Below are 26,490 nucleotides of genomic sequence, written 5' to 3'. Positions count from 1 at the left end.
TTTTTTAAAATTGTAATACTATTTATAAACTCGTTCATCCTTTTTTTTTCTATGATGGATCAAAAAAAAAAAAAAGTAAGAAAGGGATTGATCTCCGCTCACAGGTCAAAAAGAAAAATAAAAAGTTTTCTGGATTCTTTTTTTTTTTTTTTTTTTTTTTTTGTTTTTCTTACTTTTTCTTCCCACGATTAGAGTCACAGCATGAACGAAAAAGATGTATTAAAAGATTATGGGGTCACGACAGAGATTGCTTCAGATCTACCATCGTCATCATCCATGGTGGAAGATGAAAACGAAGAACCTACTGTGGACGATTGGAAAAACTTACGAGAAGTAGCCGACAATATCCCAAAATCAGCGTTTTTGATCATCTTGATTGAATTTTGTGAACGATTTACTTTTTATGGTTTAAGTGGTCCTTTTCAAAACTATATTCAACAACCACCTCCACCTTCTTGTAAGTATTATTATGATTATAATTATTCCAATTCACATTTTTTTCTTTTTCAGATCCTGCTACAGTACCTGGTGCTTTGGGTAAAGGTCAACAAACAGCCACTGCTTTGACTCTCTTCTTTAACTTTTGGTGCTATGTGACTCCAATCATTGGGTAAAAAAAAAAAAAAAAAAAAAGGGACCGTGGAAAAAAAAATGTCAAAAACGGAGTTACCAAAAACAACATTATTTCTAAATGGAATTTTTTTTTTTTTTTTTTTTACAACAAATAGTGCGGTGATTGCAGATCAATATTTAGGCAAATATAAAACGATTCTTGTATTTGCATGTGTATACTTTGTTGGATTATTAATTTTGACATGTACCTCGATTCCAGCCGCAATTGAAAATGGTAGTGCATTTCCAGGTTTTGTAGTTGCGCTTGTGGTGATTGGCTTTGCAACGGGAGGCATCAAATCAAATGTATCACCTTTGGTGGCTGAACAATACCCTCACAATAAGGCTTTTATTCGTACTCGTGCCAATGGTGAACGTGTGATTGTTAGTCCTCAAGCTACCTATCAAAAATTATTCAATATGTTTTATTGGGGCATCAATTGTGGTTCTCTGGCTTCTGTTGCTACGACATTACTGGAAAAAAACGTGGGCTTTTGGATTGCCTTTTTATTACCCACCTGTGTCTTTATCCCTGGTATCTTCTTGGTCATCATCGGTAAAAAATGGTACATCCAAACCCCTCCTCGTGGAAGTATATTTTTTGAAGTCGCTTCGGTCATCAAGCTTTCTTTCAAACTTGGATTGGATGGTTGCAAACCTTCTCAGTTAAAACTTTCTCGACCTGATTTACATGTCACTTGGGATGATGTATTTGTTGATGAACTTCGCCGGACATTCAAAGCATGTGTAGTCTTTTGCTGGTATCCTATCTATTGGCTATGCTATTCTCAAATGACGAACAACTTGGTATCCATGGTTGCGACCACTCATACTGGCTCCATACCAAATGACATTTTACAAACTCTTAATCCTTTAACTTTGGTTATCTGTATTCCTATCATGGTAAGATCTCCCTAAAATAATAAAAAAAAAAAAAGGATGATGGTTTTCATTGACACCTTTTTTTTTTTTTTTTTTTTTTTTTTTTTTTTTTTTTTGTATAGGATCGAGTGATTTACCCAATTCTTCATCGTCTTGGATTCCCTATGCGACCCATGTCACGTATCACTTGTGGATTTGTGTTTGCATCTCTTGCGATGGCCTATGCTGCCATTATTCAGCACATCATCTATACACGACCTCCTTACTATGATCATCCTACTGGTAACAAGAATGATATCACAGCCGCCATCATCGTGCCCGCTTACATCTTAATTGCCATCTCTGAAATCTTTGCTTCCATCACCGGTTTGGAATATGCTTTCAAAAAAGCACCAGAGAAGATGAAATCCTTGGTGATGGCCATGTTTTTATTTACTAACTGTATTGGTGCTTTGTTGGGCTTTACCTTGGTCTCAGTGGCGGTGGATCCCAAATTACAATGGATGTATACCGGTATCAGTGTCGCCATGTTTGTCTGCGCTATCCTCTTTTACGTATGCCATAGCAAGAATGATGCGACTGATGTGGAAGAAGATAATATTGTGCGTGCTCAGACTGAAAAAGATATTTACAATCAAAAGATACATCAAGAAGCCATAGAAGAATATGAAATTGGTATCAAGTCAACGGTCTAGTTAATTGTTCTTTCTTGTCAATCATGTAAATAAAATCATCACTCTGCTAATTTAAATGAATAAACTGTGATTCAATTGTTTGAAGAAAATATGATTGGAATGTTTTATTTTTTTTTTTTTATGGATGATGGGATCAATGGATGACAACGTGACTAAAGGAATTTAATAGTCTAATTTCTTATGCCAAAATATTTAACCGAGATCGTGATGAACTCAAATTGACAGGTAATAAAAGTACTACATGATCATTAGTGTTAGTCACAAACATGAGCATTCATCATCGATCATTCATCATGAATAGCCCGTTAGTAATCATAAAATATCATTCATCAGTAATAAGCACCAAATATCAAGGATCTAAATATCATCATTCATCGTCATCAATCTATTTGTAGAATACAATAAAAAAAAGAGAACTATTTTTGGTAAACGAGCTATTTTATTGTTATTTTCCTTACTTGCATGACGGAGTTATCGCGACGGCAGGAAGTAATGCAAGTGGCCACGTGCTTTTAAGGGAATACAGTAGAGAAGTAATGCATAGGTTTGAATTTCCGATGATGAGAGTATTGAGAGGGAGAAAGGCAAATGACGACATTTCGGTAGAACAAAAGAGAGGGTTTTGAACTATAATGGTAAATAAGCTTTGATAAGCACTATTTCCTCATTTTTGATTTAATTCATTTAATATCAGATGAGGAGAGTTAAATAAAAAAAATGAATATTATAAAATAAGATAACTAGCAACATGGTTCGTGGAGTTTAAGAATAATCAAACTAAAAAAAGAAGTTCAGATAAAAAAAAAAAAAAAAAGGAACAGAAATAAATCCTGTATATGGATACTAAAAACCATTGGTGCGGCGAGTAAATGATTAATCAAATATCTTATTCCATGGCAATCAAGCTTGAGCGATCATTGGTGCAGTACTATCGGATGATGATGAAAGAAAGAAAGCGCTACTTTCCCCAATTAGCGCGGTCCTCGCTTGAGAGCGGGGATAAAACTTTTTATTTCATTCTTTTCCCCTCTTTTTTTGGGTTCTCTCCACTTCGTTTCTTCCTTTTTTTTCTTTTCTTCTTTTTTCTTTTTTTTTTCTTTTTTTCTTTTTTTTTTCTTTTTTTCTTTTTTTTTTTCTTTTTTTCTTTTTTTTGATCCATACTCGATTCGTGTTTGATAGTACATTAATGTACGATGCAGATAGATCGGACGACAAGTAATGCAACAGCAAGACGACGACCTTCTCATATCAATCTTAATGGAGTCAATGCTGTGACTGACGATATTTTATCACCACGAACTCCAAAGTCTATCAGCAAATCTAGACGAGGATCCTTGGCTCCTGATTGCGTACAAGAAGTATTAGAAACCTCATCAGCTAACTCGTCTCGTCCAAGTAGCGTTTTTGGCAATAATAACAACAACAACAACAACAACAACAACAACAACAATATGCAAGGAGGACATTTGACACCTTCTCTTCTATCAGATTCAACAACAACTTATTTTGATATGCAACAACAGCCTCAACCTACCAGCTCTTGTTCTTCTACTTTGTATTCCGGAGTACATGAATCATCTACAGCAACAACTGGTTTTCAACGAATTTCAATGATGGATCCAGCAAGTGTACATCATGCTGCAGCTGCGGCCGGATTACAACCACCTCCTATGTCCAATTCGATATCGCAATCAACACCTACCAATGGCAATAATAGCAACAATCGACCTCGATCTTCTTCTATTTCAAGTATTATGACTATCAATGGAGTCACTTCTCCTAGTTTTGATGTGCATACTATTTATCGAATCAAGACAACTAGATCATCGAAAAAACTGGATCATTTTTTTGGCGAACAGATTCCTCACGATATCTGTATCAAGGAAATCAAAAAGGAAGGTCTCAAGGCATTATTACAATCCAAGGTTCCTCTGTGTTACTTTTTATATCATCTGTTGGAAGAATATAGTCATGAAAACTTGGTAAGTAAAAAAAAAAAAATGACAATGATTTGGTTGTATTACTAATCAGATCAAAATACACTCGCTTCTTTTTATTCTCTTTATAGTTTTTCTTTATTGAATTGGAACAATACGAAACGTTTCAATACGTGTCCCGTGTACAACAATTAGCAACAGCACAACATATTTTTAATACTTATTTGACTCGTAACAGTCATTTTGAAGTCAACTTGGATGACAAAGTACGACGAACAGTGACGGATGCTTTACAGCGAAAGGATGTAGAAAAATGCTTTGAAACGGCGAAACGATCGGTGTACTCTTTATTGGAGTCCAGTTATATGCGTTTCTTGATGACAGATATATATCAAAAAATGATCACTAACTGTGGTAAGATAATTGATATCTAAATATAGAACAAGAACGAAAAAATCTCATCTTTTATTATATATAGGCGAATTGACAACACATTATCCAGATGAAATACGATTTACAGCAGTCAATGTCTTGTTGGATTATATTGAACGTGAACACGCCATGATTTACACCAATCCTTTGACAGATGCACCAGTTTTTATGAGTGTGTCTCAAACTTCCAAACGACGTCACGAATTGATCAAGTCAATGATTCATGAATATTGTCGTACTCTTGTTGGTGTTGAATTTAATTATTATCGTCAAGATCCAAATGAAGATTCCAATAATCAACAACAACAACAACAACAGCAACAACAACAACAACGATCACCATCTCCTCAAGAAAGTAAATCTCCAAAACAACAAGGCAAAAGCAAGTTTGATTTTTTAAAGAAGAAATGATTTTACTTTTTATGGATGTGTACAACAACATGTGGCTATTTTATTTTACGTAGATCATCTACCAACCAACCATTTATGCAGTTTAGACTTCCGAAATTTTTTCTACACTCTTTTTTTTTATATATTCTTATTCGATGTACTTTTATTATATATGTATATGCCTTATCACACTTTATGCCATTTATTTTATTTTTAATTTAGTCAGAGTAGTTTTCAATAGATTTTTATGAACATCCCCTCCATTTTATACTTTAGATAGACTTATTTTTACCTTATGTAGATTCCTTTTAATAAAATGACATGAATGTAATACAACTTATTCTCTTTGTACTATTGGTGTTACATAAGTCTTCATCTGATTTTATTTTTATACATTGACTATTTCGTTTTTATGTACTTTTGTGGTACAGATATTCAGTAGAAAGATAAAAAAAGAAAATTCAAGACACATCATCCCTTCTTGAATATGGAAATAGTTTATAAAAATGATTTTTCTTCCTCTTTTTTTTTTTTTTGTTGTCTCTTAATAAATCAATAGTAATATCTATTTCTTTTTTTTTCTTGTATTTAACCCTCAGTGAGTATTATGCATTTTTGAATATCTATCTATATATATGTGTGCCTGTGTGGGCGTAACGTGTGTACGTGCGTGAGTAGTATGTGTGTGCGCGCGTGTATATGTGCGAATACCATGTGACGAACGCAAATTACTTTTTTTTTTTCTATCAAAGATCCAGCCTTCCTTTTTTTCACTTTCTCTTCCGCTCTCTTTTTTTTTTTTTTGGCCATTATACAATTTATTCATCTTTCCTTTTCAATATCATCGACCACCCTTTCCTTTCACTCAATACAACCTTTTTGCCTTTGTTTTTGTCATTTTATATATACATTCTTTCTTTAATTCAAGAACAACAACAATAATGGCGATCAGTGGTGACTCAACCTCAACACGAAAGACGGGACAAGTCAAATTTTTCAACTCTACTAAAGGCTATGGTTTTATCCTTCCGAACGATTCCTCGGCTAACCTGAAGGATCCAAATACAATGGAAGGTAATAGATATGTGAAAGCAAATTTATAACGCGTTGAAAATAATTCTTTTTTTTTTTTTATTAGAAGTATTTGTTCATCATACTGCGATCCAAAACAACGGTGGTTTCAAGAGTCTACGCGAAGTAAGTCAAATGACATCATTTTGGTCACGATCATCTTTTTAATTACTGTCATTTTCTTTTATCTCATTATTTTAGGGTGAAGAGGTAAATTTATCAAACAAAAAATTGGAGGAAAAGATGAATATACAGGAGAAAGAACGAGACAATTAGACGTCATGATGTTGTCTTGCTCATATATATTTTTTATTGATTTACTTTTCCGAGGAACATTCAGGTTGAATATGATTTAATTCAAGGTCCAAAAGGAATGCAAGCTGCTTATGTTACAGGATTAGGAGGCGCTCCTATTAAGGGCGATCATTCAAGGAAAGTGTACGTTATTTATTTTTTTATTATTTCCAACTATTGTCATCGATTGCATTCATACTTTTTTTTTTTTTTTTTTTTGGAGTAGCCAACATCATCAAGAACAAAAACATTACCAAAATCATCGCCGGATGAATTATGGTCATCATCATTTCCAATATCAACAATTTCGACAACCACAACAGCAGCATCATCCTCATCATCTACATCTTCAACGTTACAATGGTAAAACAGATAATAGAGGATAAAATTTTGATCTTACTATTAGTATTCACGAATACCTTTTCTTTTTCGAAACAGGTTATTATAATCCTGCTCTACCTTATTATCAAGTACCGACCTTCCATATAGCACCACATCATTACACATATCAGAATACCCAAAATCAACCCCAGCAAGCACAACAGCAATACCATCATCAACAACAACAAGGGTACGGGATTATGTCTACTTCCCTTCCATATTATAATCCACCTTACCAATATACTCCCACTAGTTCAGAAACTTCTTGATCATCGTTGTTTTTCATTTTCCTTCTCTTTTCCCCATTTCATACAACAATCATCATCATCAATAAATTTAGCACTTGTACAAACATCAACCATTCTTTTTTGTCCTTTGATAGATCTATAAATCAAAAGGTTATCATTGCGTATGATATCACATTATTAGATATTTAAGAGAGTACAGATAGTGACACGAGCGAGCCGACAATGTGACACCATTTTTGACCAACAAAAAAAAAAAAAAGTAATCGATTCTGAGGATTTTTCAAGTCAAAGCTCGTCATTGCCACCGTGGAACCTTCATTGAGTCATCATCACATAGTATCCCATCACCATTTATCATCCTCTCATCCATTCATCACATATCATCTCATCATCATACTATCATCTGCTTATCTATAATACATTCCAACAAAAAAAAAAAAATCAAAATAGCGGTAATGAAGCGCGCGATGTTTTATTTACATAAAAAAAAAAGAACTAAGAAGTTTTATCTAATTGATCAATGAGGGATTGAGAGGAAGGAATATCTACATGTTGTGGAGGAGGAAAATAAGGCTGTACAGGTGAATCTGATCGTTTTGACTAAAAAAAAAAAAAAAAAAAAGAATAAGGATTAAAAGAAAAGGTATGGATAACGTTTGATCCTATATTTTATATAAGATGAATGAGTAACTTACAAAGCGAAAGGGTAAAGAAGGTTTCTGTAAACTAGTTTGCACTGCGCGTTCCATATCGTCTACATTGTGGGTCACTTGGGTCAAAGTATGGTTCATTTGATTAACAAGTAACTATGGAGAAAAAAAAAGGTTATCTAAGCACAACTAGACATATCCATTTTATATTATATATCTATTACCTCTAGCTTATCGATGGTGTTGAAAGCTTGTTGTAATGATGCAGCTTGTTGACGTAATGAAGCTAAAGCATCCCGACATGTTTTTGTATCCGTCTGAATCTATCCATGATGAAGAAATATTCATAGACCCAGTCAGTAAACATGTTTATCAATTTATGTCAATAAATTACTTGTAAAGTTGTATGTTTGGTATCTTGAATTTGTTTTATACATTGTGCACCTTGTTGCTGAACACTATTCAGCTAAATAACATATTATATATAATGATATAAGTAACACAAGAAGCATTTTGATCTTTTTTTTTTTATATTACCAAAGATGTGGTTGTTCTTTCGACGCTATAATACTCTGCTAATTCTTGTGAAGCATTATCTATTAAAGTTGAGGTTGCTGGTATCACATCAGACATGGTGAAAAAGCAAAAAAGACGAAGGAAGTGAAAAAAAAAAAAATCAAAAAGTCTGGTTTTTAAAAAACAAGGTTTATTTTCCTATTTTAAGTGATACCAGCAAGCGGCGTACACCATAAAAAAAAAAAAAAGAAAAAAAAAAGAGTAGAAAGAGGAAGCTCAGCTTCATATCGTTTTTTATTGGTAGAGTTAAAAAACGAGATGATGATCCAGCATCTAATAACAACAAAAAAGGGTTCAACTGAAAAAAAAAAAAAAGATAAATATCAAATGACATACATAGAATAAATAAAAAAAAAAAAGAAAAAAAGGAGAGATGGGGTATATGTACAAGGTAGGGTTCCGTTCGGAAGTAGATCATCCGATGAGATTGTTGGAGAAACCATGATGATGAGAAGCCTTCAAATGTTTTCTTAAAGACCGAGCATGAAAATAAGATTTACCACAATCAGCACAGACAAAAGGACGCACGTTGCTATGAGTCTTTTGGTGAGTACTCAGGGAATCAGGACGAGAAAATCGTTTTTGGCATCCAGCAGTACGGCAAACAAAAGGTCTTTCTCCTGTATGTGTACGTAGATGATTATGCATTTTGTGTCGTTTGGTAAACGGTTTATCATGTCTAGCACATCCAGTCCAACCACAATAATAAGTAGCCTATACATATAGAGAGTGGGTTATTGCTTTTTTTTTTTTAAAAAAAAAAGATGATGTAACTTATCATCAATATCAATCATTTACCTTTCCTCTACCAACATGAACACGATGAAGATGATCGGTCAGCTGTTCCAAAGTGGATGTAACAGTATCACATGAATCCCATCGACATTGCCAACCATCCTGTTTTGGTGATTCCGACGAATGATAGTATACTAACTCTTGTTCTAATGTCAGTACACGATCAATCAAAGCTTCTCTTGACCATTGTTGTAATGTAATAATAGGTGTGATTTCATTATTATCGGTCATCAAAGTAGAAGTAAAAGGAGGAGGAGAAGAAGTGGATGACGTATCAAGCGGATGATGTTGTTGAGGAGATGGACTGATGGATGAAAAAGTAGATATAGATGGTGATGAAGTAACAAAACATGGAGATTGTACTATAGATGATGCATCTGATCTCATAGAGTGATCATCATTTTGTTGTTGTTGAGGAAGTAAGGGAAGTAAACCTTGTTCATAGCCAGTATGATGCCATATATCCATGTTTGAATCTGTAGTATTCCAATAAGGTAACGATGTCATGATGTTAGATGTGGCCATAGTAGTAGAAGAGGTATTGGTGCTATAACTCACTACGGATGGATTAAAAAAAGTGGAAGAAGGTATATATATGAATGGTGATTCTTTTTTTTATTTTTTATTTTTTTTTTTTTTTTTTTTTTTTTTGCTTACATTGACCAGATACGTAATAATCCATATCATGTTTTAAAACCTGTGGGTAATCCAATGAAAGCATTTTTATATAAGTAGTAAAATAAAGTAAAAAAAATGAAAGAAAAAAAAAAAAGGGTTTTTATTTGTACAAAAAAAAAAAAAAAACCTTTTATGCGTGGAGAACCAGTAGAAAAAAAAAAAAAAAAAAAGGTCTCAGCGGAGTACTCCCGATCGTCCGTCCCACTAAAAAAAAAAAAAAAATGATATATATAGGGAGACGGGGACTTCCATTTTTTTTTTTCTTCTTCATTGATCTTCCCCCTTCCGTTAAATTCACAAGACATAAATGTAGATAAATAGAATCAGCCGGAGACAGTGATATATAACGTGATATCGGGATTTGACCATAACGATAACCCATAAACAAGGTCATCTGCACAGATTTTCAATGGATCATTCCAAGCATTGACTACTGTATGCAAATGAGCAAATGATCTATCCACAATCCGCCCATATACTTTAGAATCTAGATCATATGACATGGCCTTTTTTTTTTTTCTGTTCTTCCTTCCGCCTACAGTAATAACATGTGAATCATCATTTTTTTTTCTTTTTTGTCATAACATCATTCATTTTCTTTCATTCAAATATATTTTTATTAATAGTAAATCCACCTATACTAAAATACTAAACTATAAAACCTAAGATGTACCAGATTTGGATTGTGCTTCACCTTGTTTGATCAACTACATTCAAAAAAAAAAAAAGGAGAGAGTGAGTTGATAATAATCACAAGATAAAAATTTTCCCCAACAAAAATACAATTTTTGTATATTTACCTTTAAACGTATAGCTTCATGATGTAAATCCGAAATTTGTTGAGAGAATTGAGAGACCAAACCAGCAACTTTTTGTCCAGCAGGAGAATGTTGTAACCAATCTTGTGCTTTTTCAGAGGCTTCCTTTTGTTTTTGTTGTAAACCCATTCGCTGTTCCATTTCGTTGGCTCTGTCCGACACATGATATTGTTGATTCCATTGCTGCAAATTTTCTCGTATTTGATCAAAGTAATGTTGAACTTTTTCTCGAACACCAAACTTGTGATCAAATTCAATCCCTTTGGCTAACACTTGATCACCCAATAGATATCCTGACGCTAGTAGTTCAGCCATAATGTTGGATACAGGTTTGCTAGTCTGTTCTTCCTCTTCTTCACCTTGCTTTTCCTTCTTACTTTCTGTACCTTCCGATTCACTTGATGATACCTTTTCTTTCGTAGTTTCAAAGTAAGGTTCTACTTGAATATGATTATTTTCCACCAATGCTAATACATAAATATATAAATCATTAATTTTAAGTTTTTCATTATTATAGTTATTTCTATTACCATTACTAAGTAACTCGGCTGTCTTGGCTGCTTTGGAAGATTCAAATAGAATCAAGGCTTTCTGCTGATCACCATCTTCTTGTAATTCAATGTCTGAGATCTTGCCACAAAATGCAAAAAAGTTTTCCAAGGTTACTTGACTTGTATCTTTTCCAATATTCTTGACAATGACCAAGTTGGGAGTAGGTTGTTCAGGAATCTTCATCTTTTAGTACAATAAACCTAAATGATAAAAAAGAAATGAACATAAAAAAAAAAAAAAAGAAAAAAAAAGTAGAAAAGAGAAAGTTAGATTTTTATTATTATTATTGGTTTCATCATTCAAACCCTTGTCGTTTTTGACTTTTCCCACTAGTAATATTGCATAAAAAAAAAAAAGGGAAACTTGCTCTTTTCCTTCAAATTGATATGCTCGATCTAACTTACTTTGGCGGGTGTATAATGAAAATTTATTTTAGTCGTCAGTTTTATTCATCCTAATTCTATTTTTGTTTGGATAGGTTGACATTCGTTTACAAATAATAAATAAAAGAGAAAAGAAGAGAGAAACAAATGCGCGTCTCTTGCCCATGCAAGCAAAATGGCGTTGATTGAAATTCAGGCCAATCATAGATGTGATCTCAATTCTTTTTTTTTTTTTTTTTTTTTTTGGTACTCCAGCTAAAAAGAAAAAGAAGGCAGAAGATAAAATTATTTATGAGGAAAACTCATACTCTCTCTCTTTTTACTTAATGATATCTATGTATCCCCCCCCGAATATTGAAAATGATTCCTTCTCGATTTCTTGTATATTTGATGACATGATATTATTTCAAAGAATAGTTAGATGATATTCTTTTTTTTTTTTTTTTTTGTTTGATGGAAATCCAATCCCATTGCTGCCATTAAAAATTAAGTGGTGTCACAAAGAGAGAGGAAGAAGAATCGCATTGATAAACGTTTAAAAATATACATTGAAGCATTCCGGAGATGACATCTCGATAAGTTTAGAGCAAACTAAACAAATAGTGTTGTTTATCAATATGTTTCATAGATAATGTTGATGATATAAACTAATCCTTTTTTTTGCCAAGAAAAGTAGTGATAATTAAAGCGGATCTTGTAAAAAAGATAAAACCAATAATAAAGGATCAGGTACCATCATGCACAATAAACATCGGTAAAACTATTAAGACAAATCTTGTAAAAAAAGGACAATGGATCGTAAATGGAAAATGTTTATTTCTATGCTAAGAAAAGTAGATGGAAAAAATAAAAATAAAAAAAAAGTAATAATAATAGATAAACGACAAAAAAAAAAAAGGTAAATAGACTAGTAAGAACACTAATGAAGGGGTAATAAAAATAAATCAATAATAAGGGATAGCAATACTAAAACAAAAATTAAAACCAAGGATGGATGAAAACAAACCAAATTGAACTAGTCCAAGTATCTATCCATTTCTTACTTCTTTCACGGCCAAAGATTCAATGCTTTGAATTCATCAATGATTTGTTGTAAATTTTCCTTGGAGAGATAAGGTACCGAGTACTTGAATCCAGTTCTTTCTTCGATCGCAGTTCCATCGACAGAGATAGCATTGTTGTATAATAATTCTGGATCCAAATAGGGTGATAATGGTGAATGTTGAACGTTGTTGGCTTTCAAAATATCTGCCCATGGTTGTAAATGTTTTTCGTTGATATCTTCCACTACTGAATTTAAATTAAGCTAACAAAAAAAAAAAAAGTAGTGAGCCATAACCATATATATATATATATATATATTTATCTTACCTTGGCAAATGTTGAGACAACACTACCATGATAACCAGTTTGAATGCCAAAAATGGCACGTAAATGGGTATTGATAGTCTCTTGATCTAAAAAAAAAAAAAAAAAAAATTAACATCTAATTCTATTTGTATATGCATTCTTATATATACTTACCTGTATCTTGTTTATCAGCTAAATTGAAGATAGGTACTTGTGGATGTTCTGTTGATTGATACCATAAAGCCAAATGCCAACATGCCCTAACCACATCATTGACATGTACAGTGTTCAATTTCAAATCCTTAGACCATAGTAAAGTCATTTCTTCATTCAAATGTTTGTAAACACGACCAATGATGAGACGAGGAGTCAAGCCTGTATTAGCCCCTGGACCATAAGTAACAGCAGGACGAAGAATCACTAAATTCAATCTAATATATAAAAATAATCAGATTCGTCTATTTTTTTTTTTTTTTTTTTTTTTTTTACTTTTTTTTGATTTTTTTTTTACCCTTCCATTTTCTTTAATTGTTCTTCAGCTTGATATTTATATTTGGCAACCACAGTCCATGGTTTGATTTTTGATGATTCTTTGGAGGCTACCTATATATATATATATACGTAATGGTTTAATAAAAAAAAAAAAAAGGTCATGAATCCTTTTATATATATATATATTTTTACCTGATCACTATCATAAACTTCAGCAGAGGATAACATGAGATAGAATTTATTTTTTCTTTTAGCAGCTTCCTTTGCACAGTTAACAGAGAGGTTCAAAATGCGGTCTTGATATACTTCTTCTACTTGAGAATACTTGCATTCAGCAGCAAAGTTGAAGACATAATCAAATTCAGTATTATCGTCGCGTTGAAAACAAGAAGCAATAGAAGCTAAAATAAATAAAAAATAAAATAAATAAATAAATAAAATAAAAGTGAATATATATATATATATATATATAGTTATTCATACCTGGATTAACCAAATTAGCTTGTTTAAATTCAATCTTTTCAAAAGCTTGTTCGTGTTGTTTTGATAGATAAGCAGTTTGAGGTAACATTTTATCAGCAACGCGTATATGAGAAGTCAAGTTTTGAGTGACTAAATAATGAACCAAATGACGACCAATAAAGTCAGTACCTCCAAGAATAAGTACAGTTGGTTTATCTTTTTGAATAGTCATTTTTTTTATTTCAACAAAAAGAATGTATAATAATAATAAAACAATTAGAAAGATGAGACAAAGAGAAAAAAGATGGAGAGAGAAAGAGGGAGAGACAAAAAAAAAAAAAAATTAGAAAAAATAAAATAAAAAAAAGTAACGCCATAGTGGGAAAGAAGTAGAACTATATGAAAAAGGAAAGTGACACGAAATTATAAAAAAAAAATTTGGCCTTTCTTTCCTTTTAGATATTTTTAGAACACCGTCCTTTTTTTTTTTTGTTATTTAGAAAGATTTTTTTTTTTTTTTACCATTTCTTTTTCTTTTTCTTTTCTTTTCTTCTTTATTATTATTACTTTATTATTTGTATATTTAATTAGATGGAATCATAAATGACAACTCAACAAAGGAAATCAATTTATCAACCAGCATTGAATAGAGAATTATCATTTAATTCATCAGAAGAAGAAGAAGAAACTTTACCAATGTCTTCTGAAGGTATTCATAATAATCATCCAAAACGATCCAAATCATTAGTACGACCTGAAAGAGAAAGAATAGACAAAACGCATCGACTTTACCATTATCATCAAGCTATTACTAAACAAGACCCTGACAAGGTTGCACCAATAGGATATTCCATTCAATCACAACAACAACAACATCAACATCAACAACAACAACAACATTCATTACTCCGACGAGGAAAAAGTATTTTAGGTCGTGAAGAAGAAAAGGAAATTATAGATGATTCAACCATTGAAATTAATGAAAAAAAACGGAAATGGCCTAGTCCTTGGTATACTTATTGTTTATTGATTACTTGTTGTATTCCAAAACAAATTTTACGATGTGCTGGTAAATATATATATATTTATATATTTTATTTATACTATCGTTACACTAACATTTTTTTGATAATTATTTTTTATTATTAGGCATTCCTGATGGTCCTGCTCAATCTGCTTGGAGAGAAAAAATTGGTTTAGTCTCTATAATTATACTTGTTATGGGTTTTGTTGGTTTTTTAACTTTTGGTTTTACTCAAGCTGTTTGTCCTATTCCTCCTCTCAGTGTACATGGTGGTCAAGTGAATAATGGATATATGATCATACATGGATGGGCATATATGTTGGCTGATTGGGATTCTCATCCTGCTATTCCTGGTGTTACTAATGCTTCTACAAATGTATTATATTCTCCTCTCAATGGTGGTGGTATGGATGCCTCCTTTTTATTTCAACAACAAGTAGATACATCTGCATGTAATTCTGTACTTACATTAAAAAAAGGTCCACAATCTGTCTTTTTCCCTTGTCAATTATTCAATCCAAATTCAACTATGCCTCCATCTGCCTCTCAATTTTCCAATCACACTAGTTGTCATACTTCTTCTGCTGCTACTCAACAATACAACTCTTTTTATCAAAATGGTGTACCAAAGAAAAACGATGGTGGTGGTTTTAACAAAGCTGCTCGTGTTTATTATGATTGGTCTGATCTGAATCAAGAAAATCAATATATGGCTTATAATGGGTAAACATATATTTACATATATTTACATATATAAATATATATATATATATATATATGAATTAATATCAATCTACTTTTTTTTTTTTTTGAAACAGGGATGTTCTTAATCTCAAACTATTACAATCATTACCTTTGGACTATTTTGGTGTATTACAAGATGGATTGATTCAATCTATACTCAACAATGTGACAGAGTTCTCTGGTAAAGATATGACCACTTATATCCAAGCATATCGAAAGGAAGGTAATCAATGGGAACAAGAAGCAGCCTGTTTACGTTCATTGATCAAGGTGGGAGCTATTGACACTTTCAGTATTGGATGTATTGCTTCTGATATTGTGCTATACGTATCACTCGTGGTGATTTTGGCCGTGATTGGTGTCAAGTTTATGTTGGCTGTGATCTTTGGTTGGTTTTTATCGTGGAAATTGGGTCATTTTAGTGAAGATCAAAACTATGCAGCACGGATGAAACGACAAGAAGATATTGAAAATTGGGCTCGTAACATGGATGCTGCTGCTCCTTATGCACTTCAACCTAACAATCCTTACAACAAAAAACAACATAGGAAAACATTGTTACCTCAAACATCACGTTTTACTCAACCTGAACATGGTGTTCATCGATTCGATTCTGGTAGTACAGCAGTCTTGGCTTCTCCTTCTGCAAACAACTCTACCATCTGGACTCCTACTGCTCCCAATGCTCCTTTTATGCAACGTGCTTCTATGATGAGGTAAAAAAAAAAAAAAAAAAGATCATTCATTTTTAACCATTTATTTATACTCATCATCTTTTTTTTTTTTTTATGTGATTAGTTTACCCAATGGATTTGGATCAAGTCGTCCAAATTCGACATTCTTTGGCAATGTTGGAGGAGCTTCTACCCCTCGACTCAGTTATTATGATAATGCAAGTGGACATCGACTCTCGGCATTAACAACGCCTCGTTTATCAACAACATCTCTTTCTAGTGGTAGTGATAGTAACAACAACAACCTTCCCAAATGTCCTTTACCGTTATCACCCTATGTCAATCCACAACCACCAATCGACTATATGCCCTTCAAATTTGTACTTGCACCTACGATCTGTCTTGTGACATGTTATTCAGAAGGAGAGGATGGGATTCGGACAACATTGGATTCGATTGCTGTGAGCGATTATCCAAACTCACACAAGTTGTTATTAGTCATCTGCGACGGTATCATCACTGGTCATGGGAACAGCAAATCAACACCAGATATTTGTGTGGATATGATGCGTGATCTGATTGTACCTGCCGACCAAGTACAGGCATATCCTTATATTGCAATTGCGGATGGGAAGAAGAAAAACAACATGGCCAAAGTGTATGCTGGTTTTTACAAGTTTGATGATGCAACAGTGGATCCAAGTTTACAACAACGAGTACCTATGTTGACAATTGTGAAATGTGGAACAATGGAAGAACAACAAGAAGCGGCTAAACCTGGAAATCGAGGAAAACGAGATTCACAGATGGTATTAATGCAATTTATGCAAAAAGTTCTTTTTGATGAACGAATGACTCGTATGGAATATGAATTCTTCAACTCGGTCTGGCGTGTCACTGGTTTACCTCCCGATGCATTTGAATTGTGTCTCATGCTTGATGCCGATACCAAACTTTACCCGGATGCTTTGACAAGATTGGTCTCGTGTGCTGTCAAGGATCCTTCTATTTCTGGTCTATGTGGTGAAACCAAGATTGCCAACAAGAAGGATAGTTGGGTCAGTATGATTCAAGGTAAAGGATTATGATTTATATGAGAAAGGGAAACAAATTAAAGAAAAGAAAAAAAAAAGAGGAAGCTGATTCTATTTTTTTTCCTTTCTTATTTTGTAAAACTTTTTATTATAGTATTCGAATATTATATTTCTCATCATCAAAGCAAAGCATTTGAATCCGTTTTTGGTGGGGTGACTTGTCTTCCTGGTTGTTTCTGCATGTACCGCATCAAGGCACCCAAGGGTGAAGGATTTTATGTCCCTATTCTTGCCAATCCTGATATTGTTGAACGTTATTCTGAAAATGTGGTGGATACTTTACACAAGAAGAATTTATTGTTATTAGGTGAAGATCGTTATCTATCTACTTTGATGCTCAAGACATTTCCTAATCGAAAGATGATGTTTGTTCCTCAAGCTGTGTAAGTTGATGTCAATTAAAAAAAAAACAAATAGATATATATATATATATATACATGGAAACATTAATGACTGAATATGTATCTTACATTACATACATTTAGATGCAAGACGGTCGTGCCAGATACTTTTATGGTATTACTATCACAACGACGACGATGGATCAACTCCACTATTCACAACTTGATGGAATTATTATTTGTCAATGATCTTTGTGGCACTTTTTGTTTCTCAATGCAATTTGTAGTATTTATGGATTTGGTGGGTACTCTAGCACTTCCAGCGGCGATCTCTTTTACTTTGTATTTGATCATCATGGCTATTTTGGGCAAACCATCGGTAATCTCCTTGATTTTGTTGGCGTTAATCCTTGGTCTTCCTGCGGTGTTGATTATGATGACAAGTCGCAAATTGGTATATGTTGGATGGATGCTGCTGTACCTGTTTAGTCTCCCTGTCTGGAACTTCGTATTACCAATGTATGCGTATTGGCATTTTGATGATTTTTCTTGGGGAGATACACGGAAGGTGGAAGGTGAACAAAAGGAAAATGGTCATGGTGACAAGGATGGAGAATTTGATTCAACTGTATTTACGATGAAACGATGGCACGAATTTGAACGAGAACGACGTATTCAGTATGCATTGGATCATCAATTACCAGCTCCTCGATTTTTGGAACGTCCTCGTAGTGAAGCTTTCCGCGATTCAATGATGCTCTTACAACGACAACGATTGGGTTCAATACATTCAAATGAAAGTGATTGGCCTTTGGCTCAGATGGCGGTCATGCCCGATGGCATGATGGATGCTTCTTCATCTTCTATTGTCCATGCTGGTACTCCTTCTCCCTCCTCCTATTTCAATGGTGCATCTGCTCGACCCAACAACAACAATAACAATAGCAATGGATCAAGTAAAATACGTCATGAACTTCAAGATGATCCTGTGGAAGAGGTACCATTATCTGATATGCAGCAACGATCGTCACAAGACATGAATTAGTGAATAATAGTTTGGTCTCTTTGATTTATATCATATATATATATATATATATATATATATATATATATATATGGAATGTATTTATGTGTATTAATAGTAGTAGTAGTAGAATAGTTAGTGTTAGTATGTCGTTTTGTTTTTTTTTTTTTATATATATATTTCCTTATTCTGTATAGTCCTAATAAACTCCATTATGCATTTTTATTTTGAATGTTAGGTGGCGTTTTGTGATGATCATTTCTTTTTTTTTTTTTTTTTTGGGCGTGATCATGCGTTTCAGTCACATATTCTCCCTCTTTTGATATAACCATATTTTTCAACAAAAAAAAAAAAGACATTGTTAGGGATTGAAGAAGGAATTTTTATTAATCTTGATAAGAATAAGTACTCATTTGAATTATTTCGATGATGATGATGATGATATTGACTTCTAAGATGACTTTTATGCTTTCTATGACGATGAATACTTCTATGATGATTGATTACTGAAGTCCTATATATTTAATGATGATGATGAGGAAGGATAAATGATTCCTAGATGCTTTCTATGATTCCCAGATGATCTTTTTGATGATGATGATGAAATAGTTTTCCATTAAGAAAAGAAAAACGTTTTCGGTGCCATTTTCTTGCCATGCTCTCAACCTTTTTTTTTTCTTTTTTGGAAGTGTGATCCCTCCTCTTAAACCTTTTTTTTTTTTTTTTTTTTGTTCTTCCGGCTTCACCCCTTTTATCCCTTTCACTCTATTTTAGTCAAGTTGTTGTTTTTCTTCATGGAAATAATAAAAAAAGAAAATCCCAAAGAAAAAGAAGCGGTAAATTTAACTTCTCCTTATATATCTTCCTTTTCCCAATAAGAAACAATAGGATGATCAAGGTTCGTTGCCTTGCAAACCATCATCAAGGACAGGCACACTCTTCAAACCCCGCTTGCATGAATTTTGAATCTTGACAGAAAATCAAAGGATGAACTCCTTTTTTTTTTGAGTAGTGATATTGATTTATTTATTATAAGCAAAATAGAAAGGTTCAAAAAAAAAAAAAAAAGAAGAAATGTGATCTATGTTAATTTAGTAAGATTATATAAACATTTATATACTGATGAGCATTTTTGATGATGTAGTTAGATTATAGCATAAAAAAAAAAGGCGGTTGGCGTGGAAGGAGAAGAATTCCGTCTCCCCCACCAAAAAAGAAAAAAAAAAAAAAAAAAACAGGAGAAATGATTGTCAGGGGCCGGGGGAGGCGGGTCAAACGGGGTCAAAGGGGAAAATAGGTATACCTAAGAAAGGAGTTTTCCTTCGTTCAAAAAGAAAGTAGATGCAGAAAAAAAAAATCAGACACACAGCTACTTTCAATATGTGATGCATTCTCTCACTCTTTCAGTTTTTTTTTTCTCCCTTTTCTTCTCTTTCTTGAAAATCCTCCCTTTTGTTCTTTTTTAATCCGTTCTCCTTAATATGTTCATGTTTCTGACTCTTTTTTTTTTTTGTCCCCTCAACTGTTGGTAATATTTCAATCATTGAATAGAATCGTCTTAAAAGTAAATGATGTCAATGACGTACATGATTCGGTCAACCTTGGGATAATGTTTTTTTTTATGATTATTTTCATAAGTGGATGATCTTTTTTTTTTATTATTATTATAATTATTATTTCTTATTAGATGAATGAAGAAGCAGTAAGTAATTGTCCTCAAGGAAAGCGGTAGATGAAATATAGTTTTTATGCAAGAAATCGTAACAAGGTTTTCTTGAAAGGGAAGAGTAAGGTTCATAAATAAAGGGGGTCATAAACTCCCTTGTATTTTTTTTTTTTTTATTTGTTGTGTCATTTATTGGTTGGTGATGATGCTGATAAAAATAGGGAGTTGGGGGTATTTGGCAGAGAGTGATGGTCATGTAAACCTACAATCAATGTGCTTTTTTTGTGAGATGGATTACTAGCGGAATTTGAACTTTGTCCTCATCAGTCTCAACCGGATCAAATCACAATAAAAAACGACCGAATTTCTTTTTTTTTTTTTTTTTTTACTTCTTCTTCTTCTTCTTTTCTTTCTTTTCCTTTCTTCTTGTTTTATTCTTTTTACTTTATATATAAATATAAATAATATATATACATATATTAGTATATTTCCATTTATACGTTTAATATATTTTTTTTTTGTATTTGATCATCTTTTTCCTTCTATCATATATACATACGCACGCATCTTCATTTATCTATATACATATATACATATTACTTTTTTAAAAGGTAAATATAAAAATTCTTTTTTTTTTTTTTTTTTTTTTTTTTTTTTTTTTTTTTTTTACTTTCACACTCTCTTCAACAACGTATCAATTTTTTTTTATGTATCATCATAGTTATCCATTTTATTTGAATGACTGAACGGAACGACGATACCACTATTCACAACGACAACAAGATGACCATGGAAGATGAAAAGAAGAACGCTGTCGAATTTGAAGATCATGAACATGTGGAACATCAAGATGATATACCACCCGAATTAGAGGCATTATTACAAACGGATCCACAAGTAGGGTTAACTAGTACAGAAGTGGCTGAACGTACTGAACAGTTTGGTTTGAACGAACTACCCGAAAGAAAAACGAATCCTTTATTGAAATTTCTTATGTATTTTACTGGTCCCATCTCCTATTTGATTGAAATCTCTTGTATCATTGCTGCTGTTGTGGGTGATTGGATTGATTTTGGTATTATCTTGGCCTTATTACTCATTAATGCTGTTATTGGATATATTGAAGAAGCTAAAGCTGAATCTGCCTTGGATGCCTTACGTCAAACCCTTGCTCTCAAAACTCGTTGTTTCCGTGATGCTAAGTTGGTAGAAGTCGAAGTCAAGGAACTAGTCCCCGGTGATATCATTGTCCTTCGAATTGGTGATATTATTCCTGCTGATGCGCGTTTATTAGGTTTAGGTGTCAATGGGGAAGTCAATGATGCGGAGCTACAAATCGACCAGTCTGCTCTCACCGGTGAATCACTTCCTGTCTCCAAAAAGAAATTTGCAACGGTTTACTCTTCTTCCATTGTTAAACAAGGTCAGCAATTAGCCGTCGTCACTAAAACTGGTTCTAATACTTTTATTGGCCGAGCTGCAAATCTTATTGCTATCACTGCTGAAGAAGGTCATTTCCAAAAGATTATTGGCAAGATTGGTAATGTTCTCATTTGGTCTACTGTCGTCTTGGTCTTGATTGTTTTTATTTACCAAATGGTGCGCTTCAAGGGAACTGACAAGGGTAACTGGAAAATGGTACTTGAAAACTGTCTTGTGCTTACCGTGGCTGCTATTCCTGTGGGTTTACCTACCGTCATGTCCGTGACTATGGCTGTTGGTGCGAAACAATTAGCCGCCAAACAAGTCATTGTCAAACGCCTGACTGCTGTGGAAGAACTTGCGTCTGTTTCTGTATTGTGTTCAGATAAGACAGGTACTTTGACTTTGAATGAATTGACCTTTGATGAACCTTGGTTGGATGGTGACTATACAAAAGACGATATCCTTTTATATTCCTTCTTGGCTGCTGAACCTGGTGCGAACGATCCTATTGAATCGGCTGTGCGACGTGCTGCTGAATCTACTCTGGACATTCTCAAAAACAGACAAGATCCTCGTCAAGTACCCGGTTTCAAGGTGACTCAATTCCAACCCTTCAATCCTGTCACCAAAATGACTCAGGCGACGATTCTCAATACTGATACCAACACTTCCTTCCGTGTCGCCAAAGGAGCACCTCAAGTTATCACAAAGTTAGTCGGTGGGCATGATGAAGCTGTGGGTGCTGTCAATAGTCTGGCTCGTCGTGGTCTTCGTGCTTTGGGTGTGGCTAAAACTGTGGATGAAGCAATGGAACAATTTGAAATGGTGGGTATGATCTCGCTTTTGGATCCTCCTCGTCCTGATTCAGCAGATACAATTAAGGCTTGTAATGAACTAGGTGTGGATGTCAAGATGATTACTGGTGATCAACAAATCATTGCCAAAGAAGTCGCTGCTCGTTTAGGTATGGGTCGTGTCATTTTGGATGCAAATCATTTAGTGGATCCCTCCAAATCTGAAGATGAAGTTACTGAACACTGTCAACGTGCTGATGGATTTGCTCAAGTTATTCCAGAACACAAATATCGTGTAGTAGAATTGTTACAAAACAAGGGTCTTTTGGTTGGTATGACTGGTGATGGTGTAAGTACTCCTATATAAATGCATGTGTATATGTTCTCATCACATTACCTTTTTTTTTTTTTAAAAAAAAAAAAAATAAACAGGTCAATGATGCTCCTGCATTGAAGAAAGCCGATGTGGGAATTGCTGTTGAAGGTTGTACTGATGCTGCTCGATCTGCTGCTGATATTGTTCTATTAGCTCCCGGTTTATCTACTATTACGGATGGTATCATCACCTCTCGAGCTATTTTCCAACGTTTACGGTCTTATGCTTTATATCGTATTACTTCCACTATACACTTTTTATTATTCATGTTTATTGTCACTATTGTTGAAGATTGGACTATGCCTGCAGTATTATTGATTATGATCTGTGTCTTGGTAAGAAAAAAAAAATGATCAAGAATAGGATGATATTTTTAGATGATTGGATTTTCTCATTTCTATTTTTATAATGATTATATATAGAATGATGCCGCTACTTTGGTGATTTCTGTGGACAATACTGAAATTTCTGAACGACCTGATAAATGGCGTATAGGACAACTGTTGACTCTTTCCGTAGTACTTGCCGTATTATTAGCTGCTCTCTCGTTTGGTCATTTTTATGTTTGTCGGGATATCCTTCATGTTACTGATAATGAATTACATTCTATTATGTATCTACATATTTCTTCTGGTAAAAAAAAAAAAAAAAAAATGTTATCACTGTCCTTACAAGAACTTGATTATTCATTCAACCTTTTTTTTTTTTTTTTTTTTTTTTTTTGTTAGCTCCTCACTTTGTAATCTTCTCCACTCGTGTACCTGGTTTCTGGTGGGAAAACATGCCACATTGGATCTTTGCTGTTTGTATCATTGGAACCCAAATTGTTGCTTTATTCTTCTCAGTGTATGGTGTATTCGGTGAAGCTGAAGGTGTTGCTCCTTGTGGATGGGTGATTGGTCTTACTGTGCTGGGTATTTCTCTGGTTTACTTTATGATATTAGATGTTGTTAAAGTTTATATCTTCCGATACTGGAGCTTTGAAATGACCGCCAAATTAGTCCCTGTACCTTCTCGTCGTGAAAAACTAGCTATTAGGCAATCTGATCATGCTCAAGCCCTACGTGTACAACAGTCTTGGAACAAGATCGCATGGTAAGATTTATATATATATATATAAAAAAGCATCATTATAATTTTGTGATGATTGATGGATCTGTTTTGCTTTTACCTTTTTTAGTATGACCAATGCATATAACATCGTTGCCGCCTTCCAACAAGAAAAGCCATAGTTTAGGTTCATTCCAACTCCATTTGTCATTTTTTATTTTTTACTATTTTATCATTTATTTTTATTACAATTACTATCATTATTATCATTATTATTTTCATTATTATTACTTTTACTTTGTAGCGTTGCCCAAGTGTGGTATACATCCTTTTAAAATAATCAACAAAAAAGGTTATGATTGTTTTTTTTTTATCATTAATTGGTCAATAAAAATCACAGCAAATCAATGTCATTTAGAATTAGTTCGTTGATACAAATCAATCAATTGGATTCAATATGAATCCCTCCCAAAATGAAGAAGCTTTTTTTTTTTTTCATATATCTGGTCCTGCTTTTTAGGAAATTCTTATCGTCTATACATCTGTTTATTCATGATGATAACAACTTTGTATTCAATATCTTTAAAATTCCATCTACAGCCCCTCATCTCAGTGTCAAAAGAAATGCGCATGCGTCAGGTTCAAACATTTGGCTCTAAAAAATGGAGAATCTATCTTATATGTTCATCCAGCGTTGAAATAGAACAGTTAATTTTTTTTTTTCATTTCTCCCTCAAAATTGACCATCATCATACCAAATTTGAATTGAAGATACATGAAGATATTCTTTTTCAGTGACCTTAATAATAATTTACATCATACCTCCCAATTTATAGAGTAAATTAAAAAATGAAATATCAATATCATCATTCCTCGTTCAATAATGATCATCATCCAATAAAATCTCCACCATTAGATTCCTCTCAAGAAGATAGTTTAATACCATTTAATCCATTTTATTACTTGCCATCTAATGCACAATAAACACTAAAAGACTTCATTGATCTTTCCAAAAATGGATTCGACCATTCATTTTTACAACCAAAACTTGGCTGAGGAATTCGAAATTTTTGGCTGTAAAAAATCAGATTCTTTCACTTGTATTAAGAACAATTACCTCCCAATTTATAAAAGTAGTTAAAATATCAAGGTCAAAGAGAAATGAATTAAGTGATAGATATTATTATTTTAGTTTACAGTGATAGATAAAGGGATGAAAAGGTGATAGATACCTCTTATTACTGGTTATTAACCTATCAATCTTGGGTTGCATAATCTTTATCTATCCTTTCATCACAACCATTTGGATTATATATTTAGACATATTCAACCCCGCCTATTCCGAATAAATACAAGTGCGCGCGATTAACAAACACATCAAAAGACCCTTAAAACAACAAACAAAAGAAAATATATATAAGTTTTTCTGGTGTAATCAAGGACCGTCATCTTTTTTTTTTTTTTTTTTTTGTTTTACATCTTGGAACACCCACGTGAAGTAAGACCAAAGACAAAAAAAAGTATGTTTGACAGATGAAAGACAAAGATTACACTAGCCAAGACAATGGATAACTTATCACAGCGATCATCATCATCATCATCATATGTATTATTGTGGAATGTGACAATAATTATCATAAAAATTCGTCATGGGAATAGAACAAGGAATCAAGATGATAGTAGAGACTATACCATAGAAATCATTTTCTGAACGTCAATTAAATCGTTATCAAACATTATCATGATACTAACCATTTATCATCCATCATCATATATTAACCATCTTATATCCACGATCATCCCATCACTATGTCTCTTGTCTTTGTAATATTATGTTCATCCATCATCATCAGATAAACAATGAAAAAAAAAAGATAAAATGATATGAAACCAAATGATGATTGTTTCGGTCTATCTTACCAAAAGAAAAAAGGATTTTCAATTAATGAGTATATATAAAATCGAATTCTTTACCTTTTCTAACACTTTGAATCCGCCCCATTCCTTTTTTTAGACGAGCTAAAAAAAAAAAAAAAAACACAAGCAGAAGTCGGAAACCAAAAAAAAATACTTTATACCACCAAATTAAACTTGAGTACACATCAAATGTACCACATTTTCTCAAAAAAAAAAAAAAACTTTTTTCATATGGTAAAAAAGAAAGAATCTTTTTTATTATTGTCTAATAAGAATAAATGATAATGAAGAAGTAAGATGATGATGGAAAGTAGTTAAGCTTTAATGTAAATAAACATGATAAAGTTTCTTTTTTAGCTATCACCATTGTTAAAAAAAAAAAAAAATAAAAAATAAAAAAAAAAAAAATATTGGAGGGAAGGCGTAGGTTTTTTCACATGATCTAATGAACCACTTCCAAACACAAAGCAGGATAGTGAAGTAATGCATTTTCATATTCCGCAGGTTTTTTTTTTTTTATATAGAAAGCACTGACCATGATTCCCGACTATGGCATACATGTGAAATTCAAAGAGGCTCGTTGTTTCCATCCTGATTTGGTTTTGACCAATTTTATAGTCATTATAGAGTAAAAAAAAAAAAAAAAGATTAAGAAAAGGATAA

General features: G+C 33.0%; 8 protein-coding genes across 8 annotated transcripts; 5 read left to right on the top strand and 3 right to left on the bottom strand.

Annotated features, from left to right (window-relative positions):
- Positions 1-276: 276 nt before the first annotated feature.
- On the top strand, positions 277-2,189 carry BX664DRAFT_256109 (POT family-domain-containing protein; the record flags this gene model as incomplete). Its single annotated transcript, XM_051540448.1, has 4 exons — positions 277-457; positions 511-610; positions 729-1,515; positions 1,617-2,189. 4 exons carry the CDS (start codon positions 277-279, stop codon positions 2,187-2,189), a joined length of 1,641 nt encoding a protein of 546 aa, XP_051405696.1.
- A 1,670-nt stretch (positions 2,190-3,859) lies between these two features.
- On the top strand, positions 3,860-4,969 carry BX664DRAFT_255796 (RGS domain-containing protein; the record flags this gene model as incomplete). The annotated part of the gene is made up of 3 exons (XM_051540432.1): positions 3,860-4,171; positions 4,258-4,540; positions 4,605-4,969. 3 exons carry the CDS (start codon positions 3,860-3,862, stop codon positions 4,967-4,969), a joined length of 960 nt encoding a protein of 319 aa, XP_051405695.1.
- Positions 4,970-5,737: 768 nt separating this feature from the next.
- Positions 5,738-6,524, top strand: BX664DRAFT_322921 (uncharacterized protein). The gene is made up of 3 exons (XM_051543582.1): positions 5,738-6,022; positions 6,087-6,145; positions 6,221-6,524. Exons 1-3 carry the CDS (start codon positions 5,890-5,892, stop codon positions 6,293-6,295), a joined length of 267 nt encoding a protein of 88 aa, XP_051405694.1. The 5' UTR covers positions 5,738-5,889; the 3' UTR covers positions 6,296-6,524.
- A 1,939-nt stretch (positions 6,525-8,463) lies between these two features.
- Positions 8,464-9,735, bottom strand: BX664DRAFT_322913 (uncharacterized protein). Its single transcript, XM_051543581.1, has 3 exons — positions 9,621-9,735; positions 8,967-9,520; positions 8,464-8,882 (listed from the first exon to the last, which is right to left on the bottom strand). Exons 1-3 carry the CDS (start codon positions 9,682-9,684, stop codon positions 8,583-8,585), a joined length of 918 nt encoding a protein of 305 aa, XP_051405693.1. The 5' UTR covers positions 9,685-9,735; the 3' UTR covers positions 8,464-8,582.
- A 543-nt stretch (positions 9,736-10,278) lies between these two features.
- Positions 10,279-11,447, bottom strand: BX664DRAFT_322910 (uncharacterized protein). Its single transcript, XM_051543580.1, has 4 exons — positions 11,416-11,447; positions 10,990-11,211; positions 10,442-10,926; positions 10,279-10,348 (listed from the first exon to the last, which is right to left on the bottom strand). Exons 2-4 carry the CDS (start codon positions 11,192-11,194, stop codon positions 10,304-10,306), a joined length of 735 nt encoding a protein of 244 aa, XP_051405692.1. The 5' UTR covers positions 11,195-11,211; positions 11,416-11,447; the 3' UTR covers positions 10,279-10,303.
- Positions 11,448-12,186: 739 nt separating this feature from the next.
- BX664DRAFT_322908 (uncharacterized protein) lies at positions 12,187-14,037 on the bottom strand. The gene is made up of 6 exons (XM_051543579.1): positions 13,720-14,037; positions 13,429-13,637; positions 13,256-13,347; positions 12,919-13,175; positions 12,766-12,851; positions 12,187-12,700 (listed from the first exon to the last, which is right to left on the bottom strand). Exons 1-6 carry the CDS (start codon positions 13,928-13,930, stop codon positions 12,443-12,445), a joined length of 1,113 nt encoding a protein of 370 aa, XP_051405691.1. The 5' UTR covers positions 13,931-14,037; the 3' UTR covers positions 12,187-12,442.
- Positions 14,038-14,918: 881 nt separating this feature from the next.
- On the top strand, positions 14,919-18,620 carry BX664DRAFT_363697 (chitin synthase; the record flags this gene model as incomplete). The annotated part of the gene is made up of 5 exons (XM_051548387.1): positions 14,919-15,445; positions 15,541-16,182; positions 16,265-17,214; positions 17,329-17,617; positions 17,720-18,620. 5 exons carry the CDS (start codon positions 14,919-14,921, stop codon positions 18,618-18,620), a joined length of 3,309 nt encoding a protein of 1,102 aa, XP_051405690.1.
- Positions 18,621-20,984: 2,364 nt separating this feature from the next.
- Positions 20,985-24,327, top strand: BX664DRAFT_355457 (plasma-membrane proton-efflux P-type ATPase). Its single transcript, XM_051547815.1, has 5 exons — positions 20,985-22,833; positions 22,917-23,195; positions 23,283-23,493; positions 23,589-23,955; positions 24,041-24,327. Exons 1-5 carry the CDS (start codon positions 21,004-21,006, stop codon positions 24,090-24,092), a joined length of 2,739 nt encoding a protein of 912 aa, XP_051405689.1. The 5' UTR covers positions 20,985-21,003; the 3' UTR covers positions 24,093-24,327.
- The last annotated feature ends 2,163 nt before the right edge of the window (positions 24,328-26,490 follow it).

This window comes from Halteromyces radiatus, assembly GCF_025201355.1.
Source record: "Halteromyces radiatus strain CBS 162.75 chromosome Unknown BX664scaffold_1, whole genome shotgun sequence".
Classification (NCBI taxonomy): domain Eukaryota; kingdom Fungi; phylum Mucoromycota; class Mucoromycetes; order Mucorales; family Cunninghamellaceae; genus Halteromyces; species Halteromyces radiatus.
Note: the sequence above shows the minus strand (reverse complement) of the source record. Positions and strands in the feature narration are given on the sequence as shown.